This window comes from Lipotes vexillifer, unplaced genomic scaffold, assembly GCF_000442215.2.
Source record: "Lipotes vexillifer unplaced genomic scaffold, Lipotes_vexillifer_v1.1 scaffold868, whole genome shotgun sequence".
Classification (NCBI taxonomy): Eukaryota; Metazoa; Chordata; class Mammalia; order Artiodactyla; family Lipotidae; genus Lipotes; species Lipotes vexillifer.
The window spans coordinates 859,822-882,056 of NW_006790424.1; the positions used below are offsets into that span (position 1 = coordinate 859,822).

General features: G+C 39.5%; 1 protein-coding gene across 1 annotated transcript; it reads left to right on the top strand.

The window, feature by feature from the left end:
• The first annotated feature begins 4,854 nt into the window (after positions 1 to 4,854).
• On the top strand, positions 4,855 to 18,932 carry LOC103078867 (serpin B10). The gene is made up of 7 exons (XM_007463701.1): positions 4,855 to 5,022; positions 6,856 to 6,924; positions 7,622 to 7,759; positions 9,093 to 9,210; positions 13,356 to 13,498; positions 16,265 to 16,420; positions 18,528 to 18,932. The coding sequence occupies exons 1-7, from the start codon at positions 4,855 to 4,857 to the stop codon at positions 18,930 to 18,932; spliced, it is 1,197 nt and encodes a 398-aa protein (XP_007463763.1).
• The last annotated feature ends 3,303 nt before the right edge of the window (positions 18,933 to 22,235 follow it).

Below are 22,235 nucleotides of genomic sequence, written 5' to 3' on the forward strand. Positions count from 1 at the left end.
CTTTCCCTGCCCCCTCCAAACAGGCATCAAAATAATGCAAAACCAAAATTTTATCAACATAACAATATATCAGTATATAAAGATTTTAAACAAGAGGTAAGTGGAAAGCCCTCTGAAGAAGGTTTGTGGGAAAACATGAATAAAACTTAGTCTGTGTCTTCAGAGAAGATGAAACAATTTCTTGGCTGGTTCCCCAGAATCTATATCGATGCATTAAATGTAACATAAATAACTAGAGCTGTGCAGTGATGCAGCCCAAGTCACTCTCTGGACCACTGGCAGTCAAGATGGACAGCCCCTCTATCTAGAGCCTCCATATGATACTTTCAGCTAATAACAGTCTGCAGGCATCCTGTGGATAATAACATCTGTTCAGCACATGTCAGGCAGGCACCATGGAATTTGCAGCCACAAGTTGCATCCCCCAGTGAAATTCAAAGCAACATTCTGCTCTGGGTTCCACATCAACATTCAACTATTAAACTCTGAGCCACTTTACCACGTGTGCCCCATGAAGAGAAAAACAGAAACTGCATGAAGAAAAAACACACAAATACGTTATTAACAAAGATAATTCTCCTTTCCCTCAGTCCCTTCTGGACTGTGCTCCATTCCCGTCTCTCTCTCTTCACCCCCCTTCACCATTCCTCCATGCCCTGCATCCTGTTATAGACAGTTTTCCCTTCTTAATAAATAAGGAGGAACATTCACAGGGAGAAACAGAAGAGAAGCAGAAAGTGATGAAGTAACATTTGACCCAGTAACTGTGTCTAAAACGTTGATCCAGACCCCATGTCCCTGGGGTGGGGACAGTGGACATGGGACAAGTTGGGGTTGTCCTCGGGGTTCTACACCAACACCCAAATGAGAAGACCAGAAACATTTCTTGGATGCTTCACCGAGTACCTTACGAGCAACTTTAACAGTAAACAGTTCACCAATAATATTCTCCATTTCCTTGCCCATTGTTATTCTACTAATTTAAAACTTTCTGTTGTTGTTGAAAAAATAAATCTACCAGGGAAAACTACGAATTGCTGCCAGTTGGCAGACTCGAGAGAACATAAGCCAGGAAAGTGTGAGTTACAATTTGTTAGAATTCCAGTCTGTACATGCAGACAGACGTGGAAAATGTGGGTAATTAAGTAATTCAGGCAAAACCCTGTCTATCTCTCTGTCCTTTTATTTGAGCTTCTGGCCAAGATGAAGTTGAAAGGAAAAGTGTATGGGCTTGTGAAAGTGAATCAGAGGGTGGGGTTAAGGAAAGGGTGGTGCTAGAAGTTTTAAAAATTATTTCTACAGTTAGAGGTCACTTAACTCAGCCACGGTCTCTTACTAAAGGAACCAGTTGCCAATTCTGCTCCCGTGTAAGAAAACAAGGTATTGTAAATAGTTCTTTGTTTTAAAATGTTTGTTTATGTTTTCTTTCTTTGTTGAAGTGCCTAGCTAAAGACCAATTTATCAAGGCTCCCACAAAACAGAAATAATAGATGAAGGCCAGCCCCCAGGAATTCTGTGCAAGTCTGAGAGACTGAACCCTGAGCTGATTCAAAGTTGGTAATAGAAAGAGGGCTAAGCGGGAGAGAGCATTCCCTTCCAAAGATGTCAGAAAGGTAGTTTTACCGTGAAATGTGAAACTATGAATGGAGTTTTCTCCATTCACATTTTTGGATTTGCTACCTTTGTATCTGTCAATACAGGTAAAAAGAAATAGGGTATTCTCAGAAGTATTGAACCAAAACCCTTCTAACCCTTCAGAAGAGGACTTGGCAACATGAATTAGTCACTCATGTAGGGAACTAATGATTTGATGCTCTACCCTCCCGCCCACGCACACCTTCATGTCTTGGCTACCATTCCGTGGGCCATTAGCTTTCTTCTCTTTTGTGGAATAATCTAAGTCCCTGACCTTACACTCCATGCTCATCATAAATCCTCCCAGACTATAATTCCCTCAGAAGTGGCTTTAGGTAAATATAGAAGTGCTGCGGATTCGGGGGGTCATTTTCTGATATGCACAACTCCACCAAGTAGGCAATATCTTCAGTATCATCGGAAAGTCAGGAGGCCTTGGATGTCCTCTAATGGAAAAGGGGAAGAGAGTCCTTCCTGCTCCCTCCTCCAGCTCATCATCACCCCTCTTTTCTTCCTCCTCCTGTACATCCTCTTTCGTCACCCAATCCCTCCCTTTCCCCGTAAAACCTTAAAGACAGTAAGATATAATGACAAACGCATTTGTATTTCGAGTCCAGAGAATGAGACTGCAACGATAGCTCTGCTGTTAGTTAGCTGCGCATGTTAGGCAGCACATTTAACCTCTCTGGGCCTCAGTTTCCTAGCAGATAAAATGAAGCAATTTGATTAGAGGGATTCCAAGGTTCTTTCCAACTCTGATTTGCGAAGAGTATGTGTATCTTTGATGAGACATATTGATGAGTGATACTATCCTTTTCTTATTTTCATATTTCTTTAGCTAAGCCCCTTTATAGATTGAGATTTTACATATTTTACATATGTATGTATATTTTTATGTATGTAAACTGATATATCCATATACCTTCTGAAAATTGCAAAAGAGCCGTTCATTCTGAAAAGGGCATAGTTGGCTTCTGATCTAGACATTTATAGTCTTTTCTGAAAAGATCACTGTTGAACCCTTGTATGGATAAATTATTTCATGTAGAATCTCATCCCCAAATTCTGCATCTTTCAGAAAGCACTTTTCACTGCCGGGATAATTTTATCCAGCACTGGCTGGCTTAGCACTTCTATACTTTTTTTTTAAAGGCAGGAATTATTTTTCTTGTGTGGTCTGGGCTACACCTGATATATTAATGATATTAATGAGAGAATTAATGAAGTGGAAGATACCTGGATATTAACTTTCCGCAAGAAATTAGCTTTTTCATTAGAGAGAGTTACTGTTTTCAGGGATTTGTTACCAGTAACTAAACTTGAGAATAACCATAAATAATAAGTAGAAAGATAAAAATCCTCGGCCTTAAAATAGTAGTTTCTCCTCTTTACCCTTCATAGTGATTATGCTTTGGCCATGGAGCCAAGCATTTTCCATATGAAAGAATTCACGGGTTCTTAAAAGATAAAGCTTAATATACAGGCAGTAAGCAAAGCATCATTTGAATGAATATAGCTGTAAAGAAAATAGGGAGGTTATTTACAAGACAGCATTGGATCTGTCAAGGGAAATACTTATACACAAGTTTCGAACATTTTATGAGGGTGTAGAATTGCTACAAGAGTAGAGGTTCTTGCTTTTCTTCTTTAATAAAATAATGTTAGCCTAGGATTATCATCAGCTTCTGAAATAGGTGGGAGCTATGACTAGGGATGATTTAGAGGCTGGGAAGCTGTTTGGTTAAGTGTAAGCCTATGACTAGGAGGGATTTCAGCAGTATCACTGTTAATCCAAGTCATGATGAAACCAAAACTTTGCCTACACATGCCTCTCCCTTCATTCAACCACTGAACTAGAGAGATCTTCTGACCTTTCTAAAGTTCTCATTCTAGGTTCCTCTGAGGGCCAGGTAATATCAGTGCAAGACCAAGTTCTATATGACATTGGCACTAATGGGAGTTTCTAGGCTTAGGAATTTGGTTTATTTTTAATCATTTAATCAGCTTGAGAAATTATTTGGCTATAAAATGACAAAAGTTTGAACTCACTATTTCTTTGATAGAGATCCAGTCTAAAAAGACTTAAATGAAAATATCAGGGTAATTAGACGTGAAATTTAGAAGGTGATTATAATATTTTTAAAAATGAGAAAGCCTGAGTTCCTTTGTTCGTTAAGATTGGTTTCAGAGGGTCTCACGTGAGTGAGGATAAAGGCAAGCAAGTCTTGAGTTCTCTACTTCTCTATGAGCATTTCCACTAAACTGTGAAAGATTTCAAGTTTAAATAGATAAAAAAAAATGGTGGCTAGAGCCCAAACTATAAACACTCTAAAAAAGAAATAAACAAGTATTTGTAAGTTTTCATTTTGTGCAAAGTCCTGAGGTGGGTGTTATTGGATGTGCAAAGCTGAGTAAGAAAATTTTGCTCTCAAGGAAATTATCCTACAGTTGAAAAGATATAAATCTATGAAAAGAGAACTAGCAGTATGATAAGCTCCAAGGAGGTGGCAAAAGCTATTTTATGGGTCTTCGGTGGAAGACATGCTCCTGTGAATCCCAAAGTTCAGAAAAGGCTTCCAGAGGAAAAGAAGATCTGGAGCAGAATTGGATTTCAAGAGAATAAAGGAGGATAAAGGAACCAGGATATCATACATCAGGGTGTGAAGGAATAAAAAAGGTTAAAAAGTATAAAAATGTGGATGAAAGATAAGTGAGAAAAAGTACAAAGTTGAAAAGGGGTATAATTATTCCTCATTTACTGGGTAAAGTCAGTAGGCATGTGGTGTGTTGATAAGAGGCACTGGGCTGATTCCTCTGCCATTTATATCCTGGCATTTTCAACAGGGAGCCGCTAACTGACCAGAATCCAATTGTTCTCTCATGTGAACTAACTCTGAAATTTGAGCCAATTCTCTTAAACTCTCTGGACTTCATTTTTAAAATATTTAAAATAATGTTGGAGTGGAATTTTTCTAAAGTTCATTCAGCTCTTATGAGTGTATATATACATATTATATATATATATATATATAAACAGATATATATATATATATATATATATAAAATCAGATTGGATAATACATTCTTCTGTCATTTCAATGAAGGGTAATTAAAAAAGGTAATTATGTAAGCCAACAAATCCATTTACAAAAGTTAAATAAATGGAAAGGATTATTAACATGTTCTCTAACTCTGCTTTATTTTTCTTAGATTTTCCCAATGGACTCTCTAGTAAAATCTGTCAGCCAATTTGCTCTGGAGCTTAGCAAAAAGCTAGCTGAATCTGCTGAGGGTAAAAATATCTTTTTTTCTCCCTGGGGCATCTCAACCTCCTTGGCCATGGTGTATTTGGGCACCAAAGGCACCACGGCAGCCCAAATGTGCCGGGTGAGTGAGAAAGGTCAACCATCCTCTGTTGCCTTAAAATGAAATGCTTTTCTTGTCTTTTGTTCACTTCTCTCCTGAAATCCAAATAGCCCACGTTTTACAACCACGTCCTCCAAAATAAAAGACACACTTTAAATAAATTTTCTAGACCATAAAAAGAAATCTGAGAAAGTGAATCAATTAGAAAACTCTTTCTAGGAATACCGTTTAAGAACCTGTGTTCTCTGACAAAATCAAATGGAAAGATGATGAGGTTATTGAGTTTGGTTCAACACCAAAAACAATTTTATTTTGATTATTAAAATATTTCAAGAAAGTAATGGCTCATACTTTAAATAATAGAATTAGTCATCATCTTTCTAATCTCAGAAGGATTTTCTTGAAGAAAAAAAATAGAAAAATCAAGTGAATCCTGCTCCTTATGCTTTGTTTGGTTGCTACTTTGTTTGGTCCCTGGTTGTCTAGATGAATCTAAAGAGCCCGTTAAGGGCATTTAAATAGCAAAACAGGATTATTGTATAAGCAATTTTCAATTTGATGTAAGCATCCTCAAATCATAGCGAGTGTATGTGTATGTGTGTAGCCTTACATAGCAAAACATATCAAATAGCCATATATATGTGTATCTGTATCTATGCATGTGTAAACATATAAATATATGTGTGTGTTTTAAGTAAAAATAAAAATAGAAGAGAGTAAATTCAGCTCTAAATCATACAATGATTGAAAGGCCAAGTGACAAAATTTCCACCAAGAGGCTAGCCTCTGTGACAAGTATGGAAATGGGCACAGCCAGCAGTTCTGAATGAGACAGGCAGAATACATATTCTGCCAGTTTGGGTCTAGGATATCCCCCTTATGCTCATAATTTACAAGATATTGTGTGGTTTAAAAATAGCAACAACAAAATCTTGGTTCACAGAAAAATCCTGGTTCACAGCTAGTTAATAATTGGCTCATTATTAAAAGGTTTAACTATGAATGTGATAGACTTAATCTTAGATAAATGTCAATTTGCTTCCACTCCATATAAATATATTGCTGGGTGTTGCTTACCCTTGTTTTATTTCAATGTCACTGAAATAGTAACAGCTTCAGTTTGCAATTGAGACTAATGAGTTGCTTAGGCACCTCCCCTTTTTCTTCCCTATGGCAAGTGGTTCCTGTCTGTCACCATGTGTCAGCACAAACTTTGGTAAAGTAGACTTCATTCCTTTCTGTAAGCTGGGTCCAGGATGCATGCAGGAGATGGAACTATCGCTTTGTTTTCTCAGGGGAAACACAATGTCCACATCCTTCCTGTGACCTTTCACATGAATTGCTGGGGTGAAGACAAAGACTCTATCTCCATATGTCAGATGGTGGTAGGCAGTGAAAACTGAAGTGCTTTAAGTAGAAAAAACAACTAAAATTCCTGAATTTTCCAGATAACTGGGGCAATGGTGGCATTTGCTTAAATGATCTAGGTGATGCTCTCAGTTGAATACCTAGGCTTCTTTTCAAACCAATCATAGATAAAAATGAAACTTGGAAAACATGAGAATTTTACCTCTAAGGCTATTCCCAACATTATCCTCAACGTCCCATAAAAAGTATTAAAATGAAGAGACTAGCAACTTAAATTCAACTTAAAAATTTATTTAAAAGCAGCTCTTGACTTACTCTTATTAGGTCAGGTAACACACCGTTTAAGTCAAATCAGACCTCCCTTGGTTCATTAATTATATGTTTTGTATCTATAGGAACAAATGGCTTGTAGTTGCTGATGTTTATTTCATATGATTACATCTCTGCAAAGTGCATTCACATATTGCCTTTTTATTGAAATTACAGGTTCTTCAGTTTAGCAGAGACCAGGACAGCAAATCTTGTCCTGACAGTTTTGAAAAGAAAAGGAAAATGGTATGTCTTATATTTCAATATCTATTTGATAATTAAGGAGAAAGCACTTTTGGCACACGTTAGTGGCTAAATTAAGCAACCTTTAATAGGTAACTTTTCTTTAAACTATATGTTAAAATTATGGACATTTTTTGTTTTGTTTTGTTTTGTTTTTTTGCGGTACGCGGGCCTCTCACTGTTGTGGCCTCTCCCGTTGCGGAGCACAGGCTCCGGACGCGCAGGCTCAGCGGCCATGGCTCACGGGCCCAGCCGCTCCGCGGCATGTGGGATCTTCTTGGATCGGGGCATGAACCCGTGTCCCCTGCATCGGCAGGCGGACTCCCAACCACTGCGCCACCAGGGAAGCCTGGGAAATTTTTTAGCGTGCAGGATGTCTACACTTTTTGGAAGGGTAATATTCTTTTCCCTTATCTCTTCCTTTCCTTCCCCTTCAAAACTACTTTCAACATTGTTCTTACTTCTGCAAACTCTTTCAACATTGTTCTTACTTCTGCAAACTAAGTGTGAAGAAAATGATGTCCCAACAGCTATTACATTCCTGCACTAATAATACTAAAGAGAACATTTTTTTATCTACCATACAATCGATTTCGGCCTTTGTTCGTAAACTTTAAATCATTTCATTTACTATAAGTTGTTCGTATACACTTAGTTCTTGTTCAACATTTTTATTTGACCAATTTATTTTCTTTTAAATGAATTCAACGTAGGCAAGGATGAAGAAATACGCTCTAATTTCCAGACACTTATCTCAGAAATCAACAATCTCAGCAATGCTTGCATACTTAAAACAGCCAACAGGATCTATGGGGAGAAAACGTATCCATTTCACAATGTAAGTGCAAACATCTTACTTCAAGCTGATGGGGAAGAGTCACATTAGATCAATCAATAAACTCTTTGTACTTTTCTCCAGGGATCCCAGGGACAATCTTAATGTATATGGAGCATGTGGTCAGCATTTCTGATAAACAATCATTTAGCCTGACCAATGTGTCAAGTTGTAAAGGAAACCAATAACATATTTCAAACCAAATCTGGTGATCAGATCTTTATGCCCAGAATAAAGGGGTACAGCCCAGGAGCAACCCATGAAGGCTCGTAGAAATGTGGGCTTTGCTATTACTAAAGGCAAAAAAGCAGCCAAGTGAAGTCTTAAAGACATTTTTATTACTGGTTGTCTCATGCACTCAGGTTTGATTCATAAGTAGGAGAGATGATTGAGCTGGGTGGGCACTTGGTAAAAAGAAGCACACAGAGATACAAAATGGTACGTCTTTTAAAATATCCACAAGCCCTAGCTGTGCACAGAGAGGTTGATCAGAACCCACGAGTCAAAACAAGGAATAGGTACCTCGAAAATGTTTACGTTTTCTTTTTACTGGATTATAAATTGTACAGAACGTAGAATTCATAATCTCCAAACCACTGCCTGGAAGCTGAATTAACTCAACACTTTTTAACTGCACACAATTCCTCCATAAAGTAATAAACTGAAGGAATGCCACAGCTGTCCTGGGGAATAAATTATGTTTCAAGGCAGGTGCCCTCCTAAGCAGCAACCTTGGTTATAACCCACTTAGGATGATGGCCACTGAGGGTAGCATCAACAGCCCGAAGGAAGAAGCCTGCTTTTTCCCTTAGAGTACCTGACGAAACCTTTGACCGGCCTTGGAAATCGGTTTCCATGGCAGCCCATAGTTTCCCTCAGAAGCCCTCCCCAGGCTCTTGGGTGTTTAGAGTCCATAGACGGCAGCTGCCAGACCCAGGGTTCTCAATCTGGCTCCATCTCTACCACAGAAAGCCCAGTACTGCTTGGCTGGAGTAGCTCCTGGGATTCCTAGAATGGTCCTCCTTTTCATCCCAGCCCCATTCCCCAAGGACGAATAAAACAGACGAAGATGTGGAGGCTCCAGAGCTGTGGGAGACTGGCCTTCCTTCCATACCTGCAGCTCTGCATGGCTAGTCCGTGCCCAGATAAGTTTACACAGGGCGGTGTTTAGTTTTTAACCAAAGCTGGAGTGTGGAAAGATTGAGGGGAGCAATGGGGTGGCAGTTAGCAATTGTCCATCTAGCTGGGTTTTTTTTTTTTTTTTGGATAATCTAAATAGACTTCTTTATGATTCTGGAAAAATTCTACAAAAGGAGATTTTACCTATATCTTCCAGAAATATTTACAAGACATGAAAACATACTTTGGCTCAGAGCCACAGTCTGTGAACTTTATGGAAGCTTCTGACCAAATCAGAAAGGAGATCAACTCTTGGGTTGAAAGCCAGACTGAAGGTAAGCCTTCTCCAAGGTACTCAGCAGTGTGCTTTCTCCAAGTATCGCTTTATTATTTTGAATTTGTGTTATGTATAAGTACAGGCATTTCTTAAATAGAACTGTGGACACATTCTAAATATTCAAAACATTTATTTTATTCATGCCCATAATTTTTGATTTATAGCTTTTGCAATAAATCTTATCTAAAACAGATAAGACAACCATTTTACCAAGCAGACAAGAAAATGATCAGATTCCACTAATCCCAAGGAGGACTCCAGGGATAAAAGGCAGAAAAAATGCAAAAAAAGGAATTTTGGAATACTGCTGCACTTGTGGTTTCTAAAGAAAAATAGCTGCTGATGAACAATGAAAATGTGGCAGTAAATGTACTACATAACCTTAAGTAATTTTCAAAATAGGTCATATATTAGCTTAGAGTATGGGCTGAGCTCTTGTAACAAAGAGACCCAAAATACAATATCTTAATAAGATAGAAGTTTACCTCTGACCTAATAGTCACAAGGTAGATAAGCATTCTGTTCCATGAAGGCATCCAGAGACCCAGACTAGTGGGTTAGCTCTGCCATCCTCGAGACATGGCTTTTCTATTTGTCTAAGGTGATTCTTAACATTTGTCAGTTTTACAGTCAGCAGGAAATAGGGAAAACAAAGCCTCTTTGCTTTTAAGGGGACTGAGACTTTTCACACAGCATTCCACTCATATCCCAAATCTGGATACATGGCCCATTTTATGACCAACTTGTCCTAGCTTGCCTGGGACTTTCCTGGCTTTAGTATCTGAAGATGCCTCGGTCCTAGGCAAACCGGGATAGTCGGTTGCCCAAACTTGCTGTAATAAAGGTCTTTAAAATGTAGTTTTTAGCTGGGTAGCCACATGCTACCTAAAAGTTAAGCATTCTATTTCTAAAAAGGGAATAGTAGAGTGATTCTCATAGGCGATTTAGCAGTTTTTTTTATTATGATCCTTATTTTAGAAATGAGGAAGCTGAGGCTTTAGAGAAACTGTTACCAAGGTCAGATAGTTTAAAGCTTCAGAAATAGGACTGAAATCTAAGTCAGTTTAGTTCTGAAGTCTGAACTCATTTCAATATTCCACGCTTCCTTTTCAATTGATATGTCTGTTGATGGTCCATTATATCTCACAAAGAAATACCAAAGGTGTAATCGCTAATGAATATTAATGATGAGGCCTTCGCTTTGCAGCAATGAACATGGAATGTTTAGGTAATCCCCCTCCCCCCAAACTTCAGAGTTCATTTGTATATTCCTGCCAGATATGTTTGCAGAGGGTCCCACATACTTTAAACTCGACATACTGAAGTCATATTCAGAACGGCTTATCCACACCTTGTCCTCTCTGTGCACTCATTCTCCATCCCGGCGGATGGGTGGCTACCACACATCTGCCCAGATCAGAAGTCCGAGAGATACTCTAAATTCTCCCCTTTCCTTTGCCTCCTCCTGCGTGTTTCTGAGTTCATCTTTCCTTTCCAGTCTCTTCCTCCTCTGCTCTCGGCTTTGTCATCATTTATCTGTGTTAGTGCAATAATCTTTTTCTCATCTTGCTCCCCTCAAATGCAACCTCCATTCAGCCATCAGAATGACCTCCCTAAAATGTGAATTCGACCAAGTGGACCACGAACTCAAAATCCATCATGGTGCCCCACATCCTACAGGATGAATTCAAGCTGCCTAAACTGACATAGAAGGTCCAACAGGACCGTGAAGTCTTGTCTGTCTCTCCACTTCAACTCTTGTCATTCTCTGACTCAAAGTTGATACTCAGGAATTCTAAGTGGCACAGAGTCCCTGGAACTCCCTGTGTTGCCTCATGACCCCATGCATTTGCTCATGTGTCCCTTCAATTCGAAACACGGTCCCCTCCCCTGCCACTCCCAGCCCCTTCATGGCCACTGGATAACATCTCAGGGGTTCCCTCAGGCATAATTGTCCTCCCCTGGCTCCCAGGCTGAGCTGAGAGCCTTCTTCGTTGCTCCAAAAGCCCCCTGTGGGAACCTTTACCTTGACACTTACCACGTTGTTATTGAAATTAACTGTTGAAGTCCCTGCCTCCCCCACTAAACTCAAGGGCACCAGGCACAGTAATACTACCTTATTTGAGTTTCTGCTTTGAATCACTAACAGACATACAGCCCTGCTCATGGCGGCTATTCAGAGCAATGTTTATTGAAGTGAACTGAGGAAGTTGGCAGCCCTAAATTCTCAGTTCCTTTTTCACTGGACTAGTGACTCAGAAGCCATGGTGAGGCAAGAGTGACCATTATCCTTAACTTATGCCTGATTTGGATTCATCTAAAAGTAAGTCTGTTTTGAGAACTACAGATTAGCTAACATTTACAGAAAGGAATTACTTGCACTGTTCCAGTTCACATGAGGACCAAATGTGATTGTATAAGCAAAAGCACGTGGTAATATACAACACAAACTCAATGTAGCAGAAGTAGGCGCAAGAATAGTGCTGGAGGGCTTCCCTGGTGGCGCAGTGGTTGGGAGTCCGCCTGCGATGCAGGGGACACGGGTTCGTGCCCCGGTCCGGGAAGATCCCACATGCCGCGGAGCGGCTGGGCCTGTGAGCCATGGCCGCTGAGCCTGCGCGTCCGGAGCCTGCGCTCCGCAACGGGAGAGGCCGCAACAGTGAGAGGCCCGCGTACCGCAAAAAATAAAAATAAAAAAATAGTGCTAGAGCTGAACTAAATCTCAGCTCTCAAATTCCTACCCAGTGCCCACTCTGTTCTCTGGAAGACAGGTGGGGACCCTACAGACAGGAAGGCGGGGAGCAACTCATCTGCTATCTTTCGCCCCAGCAAAGCCTTTCTGAGCTGAGTGGAGAGTCATTGTCTGACACGGCGTAAGCTCGGTTTGCATAAGGATCCTTGCCGTGCTTCCCTGGCACAGGCTGACACACTCAAGGAGCATGACAGGATCCATCTCTCTAGATCAGGGGTCCCCAACCCCCGGGCCTGGGCCTGTTAGCAACCGGCACGCACAGCAGGAGATGATCGGCGGGCAGGTGAGCGAAGCTTCATCTGCCACTCCCCATCGCTCCCCGTCGCTCGCATTATCGCCTGAGCCATCCCCGCCCGCCCATCCCCACACCCCGACCCCCAGCCCAGGTCCGTGGAAAAATTGTCTTCCACAAAACCGGTGCTTGGTGCCAAAAGCTTTGGGGACTGCTGCTCTAGATTACAGAGCTGTCCGGATCTTCCTGTGATGATAGAAATATGCCATAAATCCTAGGGCTGCCATAACAAATGACCACAAACTGTGTGGTTTAAACCAATAGAAATATATTCTCTCATAGTTCTGGAAGCTGCAATTGTGAAGTTAAGGTGTTAGCAGGGCGTTGCTCCCTTGGAAAGCTTCAGGGAAGAAACCGCTCCACACCTGTCTCCTAGTTGCTGATGGTTATTGGCAATCCTTGGCTTGTAGACACATCTCTCCAATCTCTGCCTCTGTTGATACATAACTTTCTTCTTTGTCTCTCCTATGTCTCCATGTTTTCACACTCTGTGTGTGTCCAAATTTCTCTCCTCTTATAAGAATACCAGTCATTGAATTACAGCCCACCCTAACCCAGTATAACTTCATTTTAACTTGACTGCATCTGCAAAGACTCTTTCGAAATAAGATCACATTCACAGGGACTGGAGGTTAGGATTTAACATATCTTTTCGGGTGACACAATTCAGCCCACAAAAGTAATATTCTCACAAAAATTTATAACCTAAATATTATCTTAAGGAAGCATCAGACAAACTTGAACTGAGACTTGAGCATTCTACAAATATCTTTCAAAAGTATCAAGGTCATGAAAGACAAAGAATGAATGAGGAATGAAAGAAAAAGACTAAAGGGGACCGAAAGGAAATGACAACTAAATGCAACTTGAGCTCTTGGATTGATTTCTGGTCCAGGAAAAAAGGGACTTTATTGGAACAACAGATGAAATTTAAATAGGATCTGTTAATAATATTCTACTAATACTAACTTCCTGGCTTGGATCATTGGTGGATACAAGATGTTATCATTTAACGGTATTTCATAATCATCATTTTTATGTATGGCGTTTCACCAGGATGTAACTACATCATTTGAAATCTGTCCTTTTGCTCTTTTAGGAAAAATCCTGAATCTCCTACCTGATAATGCTGTGGATTCTGCAACCAGAATGGTTCTGGTAAATGCCCTTTACTTTAAAAGAATCTGGGAACATCAATTCTTGGTTCAAAATACCACAGAAAAGCCTTTCAGAATAAACAAGGTAGGAACCTGTTAATAACCAGTATGAATTTTTACATGGCATTGCAAAGGGAATTCTATTTTAAATTTATTCTCTCTGACTATATGCTTCTGTAAACTATGGCTCTTACTAGGGCAGGGATGACTGTGCTAAAAACCCCAGTTCCATCCTACCTGGAAATTCCCCTTTCATTATTTTTTCTCTGAAAATAGACTATTCACATATTTTATTACTCAGTCCTTGCTGCAACTATGGTAGAGTAGGTAAGGTAGTTATTACATTTATTTCCCAGGTTAGAAATGCAGCATGGTTAAGTGACTAGAGCCATGCTTAAGTTAGAAGTCTTCCAGGACCATAACCCCAAAGTCTTCGCTTACTAGCTCTATTCTTGTTCTATTAAGGCAGTACCACCGTGTACCAAACTCTTACCCTTCCATAAGAAAAAGAAATAAAATTTTAAAATCTTATTTCTTTTGTTAACGTTTCCTTCTGTGTTAGGACACAGCACACTTGTTTCTTATTACTTCAGCAACAAGGGAGACTAATGGAAGCTGACAGGTACACCTAAGGGCTGGAATGTGGCTGGGTCTTGGGACTTGAGTGGAAACAAGGATTCAAATGTTGTCAGGATTCATTCTCTATCTTTCCAACTGTTTCTCCCATTATTCTTCTCTCAGACTGAAGTCTAACTTCCTCTGCGGCCCAGTCCACAAGGGCAGAACATGGCTACCCACATCTCCTCCATTCTACAGACCAGTCTGATAGGTCTCATTCCAAATTCCTAGGAAAGGAGCCGATTGGCCAAAGATTGTTAACATTTTTTGGTCCTGGGGTGGATCACCTCACATAAACAGTGCTGCTGAGGACCTACTGCTGTAACTATATGGTTGTGTGCAATAGGCAGTTTTCAGATAATCAGTGGGGTAAAGACGGGAAGGAACTGAACATATAATCCAATAGGCTAACTAGAAATGTGCTGGATAGTTACTTGGCTTAATATATTCACCAGGAATTTTCAGATGCAAGTGATAGAAAAGCATTCCAAACTAGCTCCAGTAAAATGGGCATTGTGTTAGCATTAGCTTATGCCACTAAGAGGAACTGGGAAGTCTGGGAGTGGGATCTTTGAATCTCAAACATAATCCATTTTCTCTGCCCCACCCCTGACCCCTCCTTTTTGCCTTCATTCTCTAATACTAAAGATGGAATTTATCCATATGGCCAGGGAATATGACAGCCCCATATTCTAGCTTCACAACCGTACTACATAGACAAAGTCTTGGCTGCTGGCTCTAACAGAATGCTCCCAAAGAGGACTCCAGTTGGTGCCATTCATATGCTTATCCTTGAGACAATCACTGTATCACAGAGTATCCTGAATGAACAGCCCTGGTCACATGGCCACTACCTTAGCAGAACAGTAGGATTTTGTGATGGACATTTAGCTCCACATAGAGTGGATAAATAACATATGTCTACAATGTCTGAATTGCAGGGTTTTGCTTTTGTTTCACCATTGGCTTTACTAAAAATTCATAACGTCATGTATCTACCATTACAGTATCATACAGAATACTTTCATTGTCCTAAAAATGCCCTGTGCTCCATTCATCCCTCCCTCTAAATCCCTGGCAACCACTGATCTTTTTACGGTCTCTATAGTTTTGCCTTTTTCAGAATGCCATAGAATCAGAATTGCATAGTATGTAGCCTTTTCAGACCGTCTTCTTCCACTTAGCGATATGTATTTAAAGTTCCTCCATGCCTTTTTATGGCTTGATAGATCATTTCACTTTGTTACAGAATACTATTCCATTGTATGGATGTAGCAGTTTGTTTATCCATTCTCCTTACTGAAGGGCATTTTGGTTGCTTCCAGTTTTTAGCAATTATGATTAAAGCTGCTATAAACATTTGCATGCAAGATTTTGTGTGGACACATTTTTAACTCATTTTGGTAATTACCCAGGAGCACAGTTGCTGGATCACATGGTAAGACTGTATTTAGCTTTGTAAGAAACCACCGTACTGTCATCCAATGTGGCTTCCATTTTGCATTCTCACTGGCAGAGAATGTCAGTTCCACCCTCGCTAGAAGTTTATGTTATCAGTGTTTTGAACTTTTAGCCATTCTATTAGATATGTAGTGGTATCTTCACTGTTTTAATTTGCAATTCCCTAAGGACATAAGATTGAACATCTTTTCATAAGCTGTAGGTCTGCCTTTGGTGAGGTATCAGTTCAGATCTTTCGCCTGTTTTTAAAATTGGGTTCTTTGCCTTATAATGGTTGAGTTTTAAGAGTTCTTTTCAAATTTTGGATACCAGTACTTTATCAATTATGTGTTTTGAAACTCTTATCTCCTAGTTTATTGCTTGTCTTTTCATTCTCTTAGTGAACTTCGGTTTTATGATACTAAAATACCCTCACACAAAAACAAAACCCACAAATGTTTGTGTGTGAAATGCACCTTACTCAGTTTCGGAATCATTGGCATTTACATAGTTTGCACAAGACTCTTTTAAGTGTTTGGTAGAATCCAGCTTGCCATGATTCATAGAGGATGCTGTACCAGTGTCAGAGGAAGAAACTCCCACATCATTTATCGATGATGTTATCCAGTAGAACACATATTTCCAGAAAACAAGGTTTGAATAATTTTATTCAGCATTTAGCTGAGGATCATTAGCTTTGCCAGTGTCCCAGACTACTGGGAACCAATGATGCTGAAGAATTAAGGATTTGGTGGAACACCTCCCCAGTGATTTTGCTACATATATTCTACAGACTACAAGCAAACCAGTGCAAATGATGTCCATGAAAGAAAAACTTCAAGCATTTTACATAGAAAAGCCACAAGCCATAGGCCTTCAACTCTTCTATGAGAGCCGTGACCTCAGCCTACTCATACTACTGCCGGAAGACATCAGTGGGCTGGATCAGGTAAAGGGACCAGCCTATTCACCCCTACCTTCTTTCCTCTCCCCTTTGGTAACAAGTTTGTTTCCTATATCTGTGAGTCTGTGTCTGTTTTGCATATACATTTATTTGTATGGAGAAAAACTTTAAAAAAAGACATCAGTCTGTCTGACACGAAGAGGGCTCTAGTGTTTATCCCTCCGGGGAAAAACATAAAGACATGATCTCCCAGTTCTTTAATTTCTGCAGAGGAAGGCAACCAACGTTCCTTGAGCCCTAGGTACTGTATTTTTACATCATTTAAGCTTTACAAAACTTTGTCAGGTTGATATTACTATCCCTCAAGAAGGTTAAGTAATCTATAGACACCTTTAGCATAAGGGAGTCACTCAAACAACCACACAAACAACAGATAGAGATATTTACTGTCATTCACAAAGCTGTGTGGATTGATCATAACAACCTTTCAGTTAATATAGGTCTTTCTTCTCCTTCCGATAAGACTTACCTAATTAATTTTTTAATCACTTGCATTAATCTAGCCTTAGACATATGTTTAAAAACATTAAATGGATTCTAAAACTTTTTTGTTTGTTTGGTTTTTTGCGGTACGCGGGCCTCTCACTGTTGTGGCCTCTCCTGTTGCGCAGCACAGGCTCCAGACGCGCAGGCTCAGCGGCCATGGCTCACAGGCCCAGCCGCTCCGCGACATGTGGGATCTTCCCGGACCGGGGCACGAACCCGTGTCCCCTGCATCAGTAGGAGGACTCTCAACCACTGTGCCACCAGGGACGCCCCTAAAACATTTTTTAAAAACATTTTTTAAAACATTTTTTATCAAGTTAACACTCTTCAGGAGATATAGTCTGTATCAGTGCATCTTCAAGTATTATTTAAGTTGTTCATCTGTTAAACTTCTCTTAAGCCTGACTTTGGTCTGACCACATTTCTGAGCAATTCGCATGTCTAAACTGAACACTAGCTTCTCATGCAATAAGTGTTCTGTCGTTCTTTACACTATGCCTAATTTCTCGTGTGCCAGATTCTTTGTTTCCACCAGCCTACTAGTGTGTAGAAAGATTTCTAAATAGTGTCATAAAATTTGTGAAACTGGAGAGGATAGTAGAAATAAGACCAAGTGTGAATACTAAACCATTAGAGTTACACCCTTAAAAGATAAGCCTTTCTTTTTAAAAGTGCAGGTTCCTGACCTGAAGATATTGTCACTTACTGCACATAATTTACAAATATGTCACTGATAGCAATACTTGGATCTAGAAAATTCTTAAAGTAGCAAAAGCATGTGCTTTGAAACAAACATGTTATTTAAAAAATCAAACATTGTTTATCATATATATGTATGCATATGTGTATATAACATATATTTATTGTTTAAAAAATTTTAAATATAAAGAAGAGAAAAAGCACCCTCAAAACCACTATTTAAAATATCATTACTCTTGGGACTTCCCTGGTGGTCCAGTGGTTAAGACTCTGCGCTTCCAGTGCACAGCGTGGGTTTGATCCCTGACTGGGGAGCTAAGATCCCACGTGCCAAGCAGCGCGGCCAAAAGATTAAGAAAAAAAAAAAGTCATTACTCTTAAGATTGGAGGATTTTCCTTTCTTTGTGTTTCTTTCCTTTTTGTTTCGTAGTTTATAGTTACTAGTTTCATATTGGCGTGATTATTATAGAGATTTTATCTCAGATTTTGTTTTCAAGGAATTGTGTACTATGTTAATAAAACTAAAGTTTTTTTTTGTGCCCTGGCTTACAACATGTCCTAGAGTATACGCTTTTGTGCTGACAACACCTAAACGTATATTTATATTGATGTGTTTGCATGTGTAGTTGATGTCTTGCATATTATCATAGAAGTATTTCCATTTCGGATCAAGGTCTAATCTAGAAAACCTATATCCTGAGAACTATTAATCTGTAAAATGATTATGTCAAGGATGTGTGGAGGATCTCATTATGAACAAAGAATTTCCAAATGTGTGTGCTTTGTTACCTTTGGTAATAGGAGTGACTATAATTCACTTATATAATATCTAAAGGTCTCACTCAACGAATAGTTCTCACTCCACTCTGAAATTACTGACTCTTTCTTCCTTGGCTCCAAACTGTAGCTGGAAAAAGCCATCACCTATGAGAAGTTGAGTGAGTGGACCAGCGCAGACATGATGGAGTTGTGTGACGTGCAGCTGCATCTTCCCAAGTTCAAGCTGGAAGAGACTTATGATCTCAACTCAACCCTGAGCAGTATGGGGATGAGTGATGCCTTTAGCCAGAGCAAAGCAGATTTCTCAGGAATGTCTATGGAGAGAAACCTATTTCTGTCCAATGTTTTCCATAAGTCTTTTGTGGAAATAAATGAAGAAGGTACAGAGGCCGCAGCTGGTACTGGGAGTGAGGTGAGTTTTCGAATTAAACTCCCCTCCATTGAATTCAATGCAGACCACCCATTTCTCTTCTTCATCAGGCACAACAAAACCAACAGCATTCTATTTTACGGGAGATTCTGCTCCCCTTAAACCCTGCATCTCTCTCATCAAACAAGAGCATCTTACAGTGTGAAAAATACACATATGATGGGAAAACACAATTATAATAAAAACCAGTTTATAGCCTGGCTCTTTTTGACATATAAATATTAGCAAAATTATCTTGAAATAATATATTCTAGTTATCCTATCATGCCTATAGAGCTAGAGAGAATGGCAAATTTAACTTTTTTAACTTTTTTCTTTTGCTGACATTCAGTTTTATTATTTTTTACATCTTTATTGGAGTATAAATGCTTTACAACGTTGTGTTAGTTTCTGCTGTATAACAAAGTGAATCAGCTATATGTATACATATAACCCCATATCCCCTCCCTCTTGCGTCTCCCTCCCACCCCTCTAGGTTGTCACAAAGCATTGAGCTGAGCTCCCTGTGCTATGTGGCTGCTTCCCACTAGCTATCCATTTTACATTTGGTAGTGTATGTATGTAAATGCTACTCCCTTACTTTGTCCCAGCTTCCCTTTCCCCACCTGTGTTCTCAAGTCTGTTCTCTACGTTTGCGTCTTTATTCCTGCCCTGCCACTAGGTTCATCAGTACGTCTTTTAGATTCCACATATATGTGTTAGCATACGGTATTTGTTTTTCTCTTTCCGACTTACTTCACTCTGTATGACAGATACTAGGTCCATCCACCTCATTACAAATAATTCAATTTTGTTCCTTTTTATGGCTGAGTAATATTCCATTGTATACATATGCCACATCTTCTTTATTCATTCATCTGTCTATGGACATTTAGGTTTAACATTTTATCTTAATGTGACTTTTATTTACATTTCAGAAATTCGGTTATTCAATTGAATGCCTTAAAATGCTTGAAGTACCTGGTCACTATTTTCATTGTCACTTATTTTCACATGCATCATTTAGTGAAGAAAAAAATCTTTATAGAGGTGATATATTGATAGACAAGAAATTTCTCAAGACTATTACTCTGATGGTTCATAAACTACCACTGTAAAATTAAATCCCCCTTTTCTGCTATTTTAAAAATACTTATGTTGACATTAATGGAAAAACTAGTGAAATCCAATGAAATATGGAGTTTAGTTAATAGTAATGTACCAACGTTGGCTTCTTAGTTTTAAAAAAATGTTCCACTGTAATATTAGAAGTTAGCATTAGAGGAAACTGTGTCAGAAGTATATGGGAATTCCCTGTTTTATCTTTGTAACTTTCCTGTGAATTTAAAATTATTCCAAAATAAAAATTTTATTGGAAAGAATTATTACGTGTGAAAGTTGTCACATTGACATCCTTGCTTTTAAAAATCATAAGCTAGAAGACTAGATTTCCAATTTATATAAATGTGTATTGTCAGTTATAAGAAGATATCCTTAGTAAAACTTAATCTCCATAAAATTGGCTGTGTTTTTCTAATTTCTATTAAAAATGCTCTTACGCAATGGCTCATTGGTAGTCTCATCAACTGTTATTCTAATTTTAGAGATTGAGTCTATCATTCTAGGCTGCTTTTTCCATTTTAATCTACTAAGTGAAAGATATGATCTGATATGGATCTGACATGAATGGTGTATAAACTAGTATAAGAAAATGTATTTTCTGCATCAAATCTTGGTTTGGTATCATAGAATTAAAAAAAAATGATTCTATGCTTTAGCTCCAAAGATAGGAAATTGTAATATATATGACAATTTATCATATCATTATAAAACATTTTGCCTCTGTCCATAATACCTCACATTAAGTAACAATGAAAGAAATCCCCTGTGTCTGTGTTCTACTAAATTAAAAGTCCTTAAGTGTTATGTATCATGTGGACTCATAAGAAAAGGAGGTAACAAGTGAACGGGGAGCATGGAAACCAAGCCAAGATACAGGAAGACCAGAGTAACTGTGTGTCAGAGGCTGACAATCAGAAAATATTAAACACAGTATTTTTCAAACAAACAAAAGAGGAAAAAAGGATGATACTAGAAACTGCAGGTTAGTAAGATGCATTCAGGCAGTCATTCATTTAAAAAATGTTTGCTGAGCATCTACACTGTATCAGTTGATATTCAGGGCATGAAGACTACACTTTTTTTTTTTAAGGATTTATTGTATTTTATTTATTTATTTTCTACAATTTTTTTTTTCTATTTCAGTATCACTCCTTTTCCTCTTCTTTTATGTTATTATTGTCCTACAACTATACATCTTTATGAGTTATAAGCCCATGAACAGTTTCATAATTATTGCTTTATGCAGCTATCTTTTAAATCACATAGAAGGAAAAGTTACTAACAAGGATAAACTTATGCTGTCTTTTATACATATTTACCTACGTAGCTACTCTTCCTGGTGCTCTTTGTTTCTTTGTGAGAATTATTGTTACTGGAAGACTACACTTCTGAACAAAAACAGACCCTGGTCTCCAGTCTCTTGGAGTCATGGAGCTTACAAACTCGTGGGAGAAACGGACTCAAAGTGGATGTTAGTGCAAGGAATGATTGCAAAATAAACTGCAGTCATCTAGGAGACACATGTGTGCACATGTGTATCAGGCTTTTTCAATAATGAGGCTTAAAGTATTTGCTGATGATATTTGTTTTCCTCCCTTAGTGCAAATGTATATAGCCTATCTTTTTAGAAGGTTAACAGACCTTAGAACGATAGATAATAATCACGGTCTTTTGAGAGCTTCCGGGAAGATGGCGGAAGAGTAAGACGCGGAGATCACCTTCCTCCCCACAGATACACCAGAAATACATCTACACGTGGAACAACTCCTACAGAACACCTACTGAACGCTGGCAGGAGACCTCAGACCTCCCAAAAGGCAAGAAACCCCCCCCCCCCACGTACCTGGGGAGCGCAAAATAAAAAAGCATAAACAAAGACAAAAGAATAGGGACGGGACCTGCACCAGTGGGAGGGAGCCGTGAAGGAGGAAAGGTCTCCACACACTAGGAGCCCCTCCACGGGCGGAGACTGCAGGTGGCGGAGGGGGAGCTTCGGGGCCGCGGCGGAGAGCACAGCCACGGGGGTGCGGAGGGCAAAGCGGGGAGATTCCCGCACAGAGGATCGGGGCCGACCGGCACTCACCAGTCCGAGAGGCTTGTCTGCTCACCCGCCGGGGCAGGCGGGGCTGGGAGCTGAGGCTCGGGCTTCGGTCGGAGCGCCGGGAGAGGACTGGGGTTGGCAGCGTGAACACAGCCTGCAGGGGTTAGTGCGCCATGGCTAGCTGGGAGGGCGTCCGGGAAAAGTCTGGAGCTGCCGAAGAGGCAAGAGACATTTTCTTGCCTCTTTGTTTCCTGGTGCGCGAG

What these genes read in the sequence shown, in the direction of transcription:
- LOC103078867 (XM_007463701.1), top strand. Translation starts at nt 4,855, where the DNA reads ATGGACTCTCTAGTAAAATCTGTCAGCCAATTTGCTCTGGAGCTTAGC. An exon ending in TTGAAAAGAAAAGGAAAATG is followed by an intron (nt 6,925 to 7,621) that starts GTATGTCTTATA and finishes TTTCTTTTAAAT; the next exon opens with GAATTCAACGTAGGCAAGGA. An exon ending in GGTTGAAAGCCAGACTGAAG is followed by an intron (nt 9,211 to 13,355) that starts GTAAGCCTTCTC and finishes TTGCTCTTTTAG; the next exon opens with GAAAAATCCTGAATCTCCTA.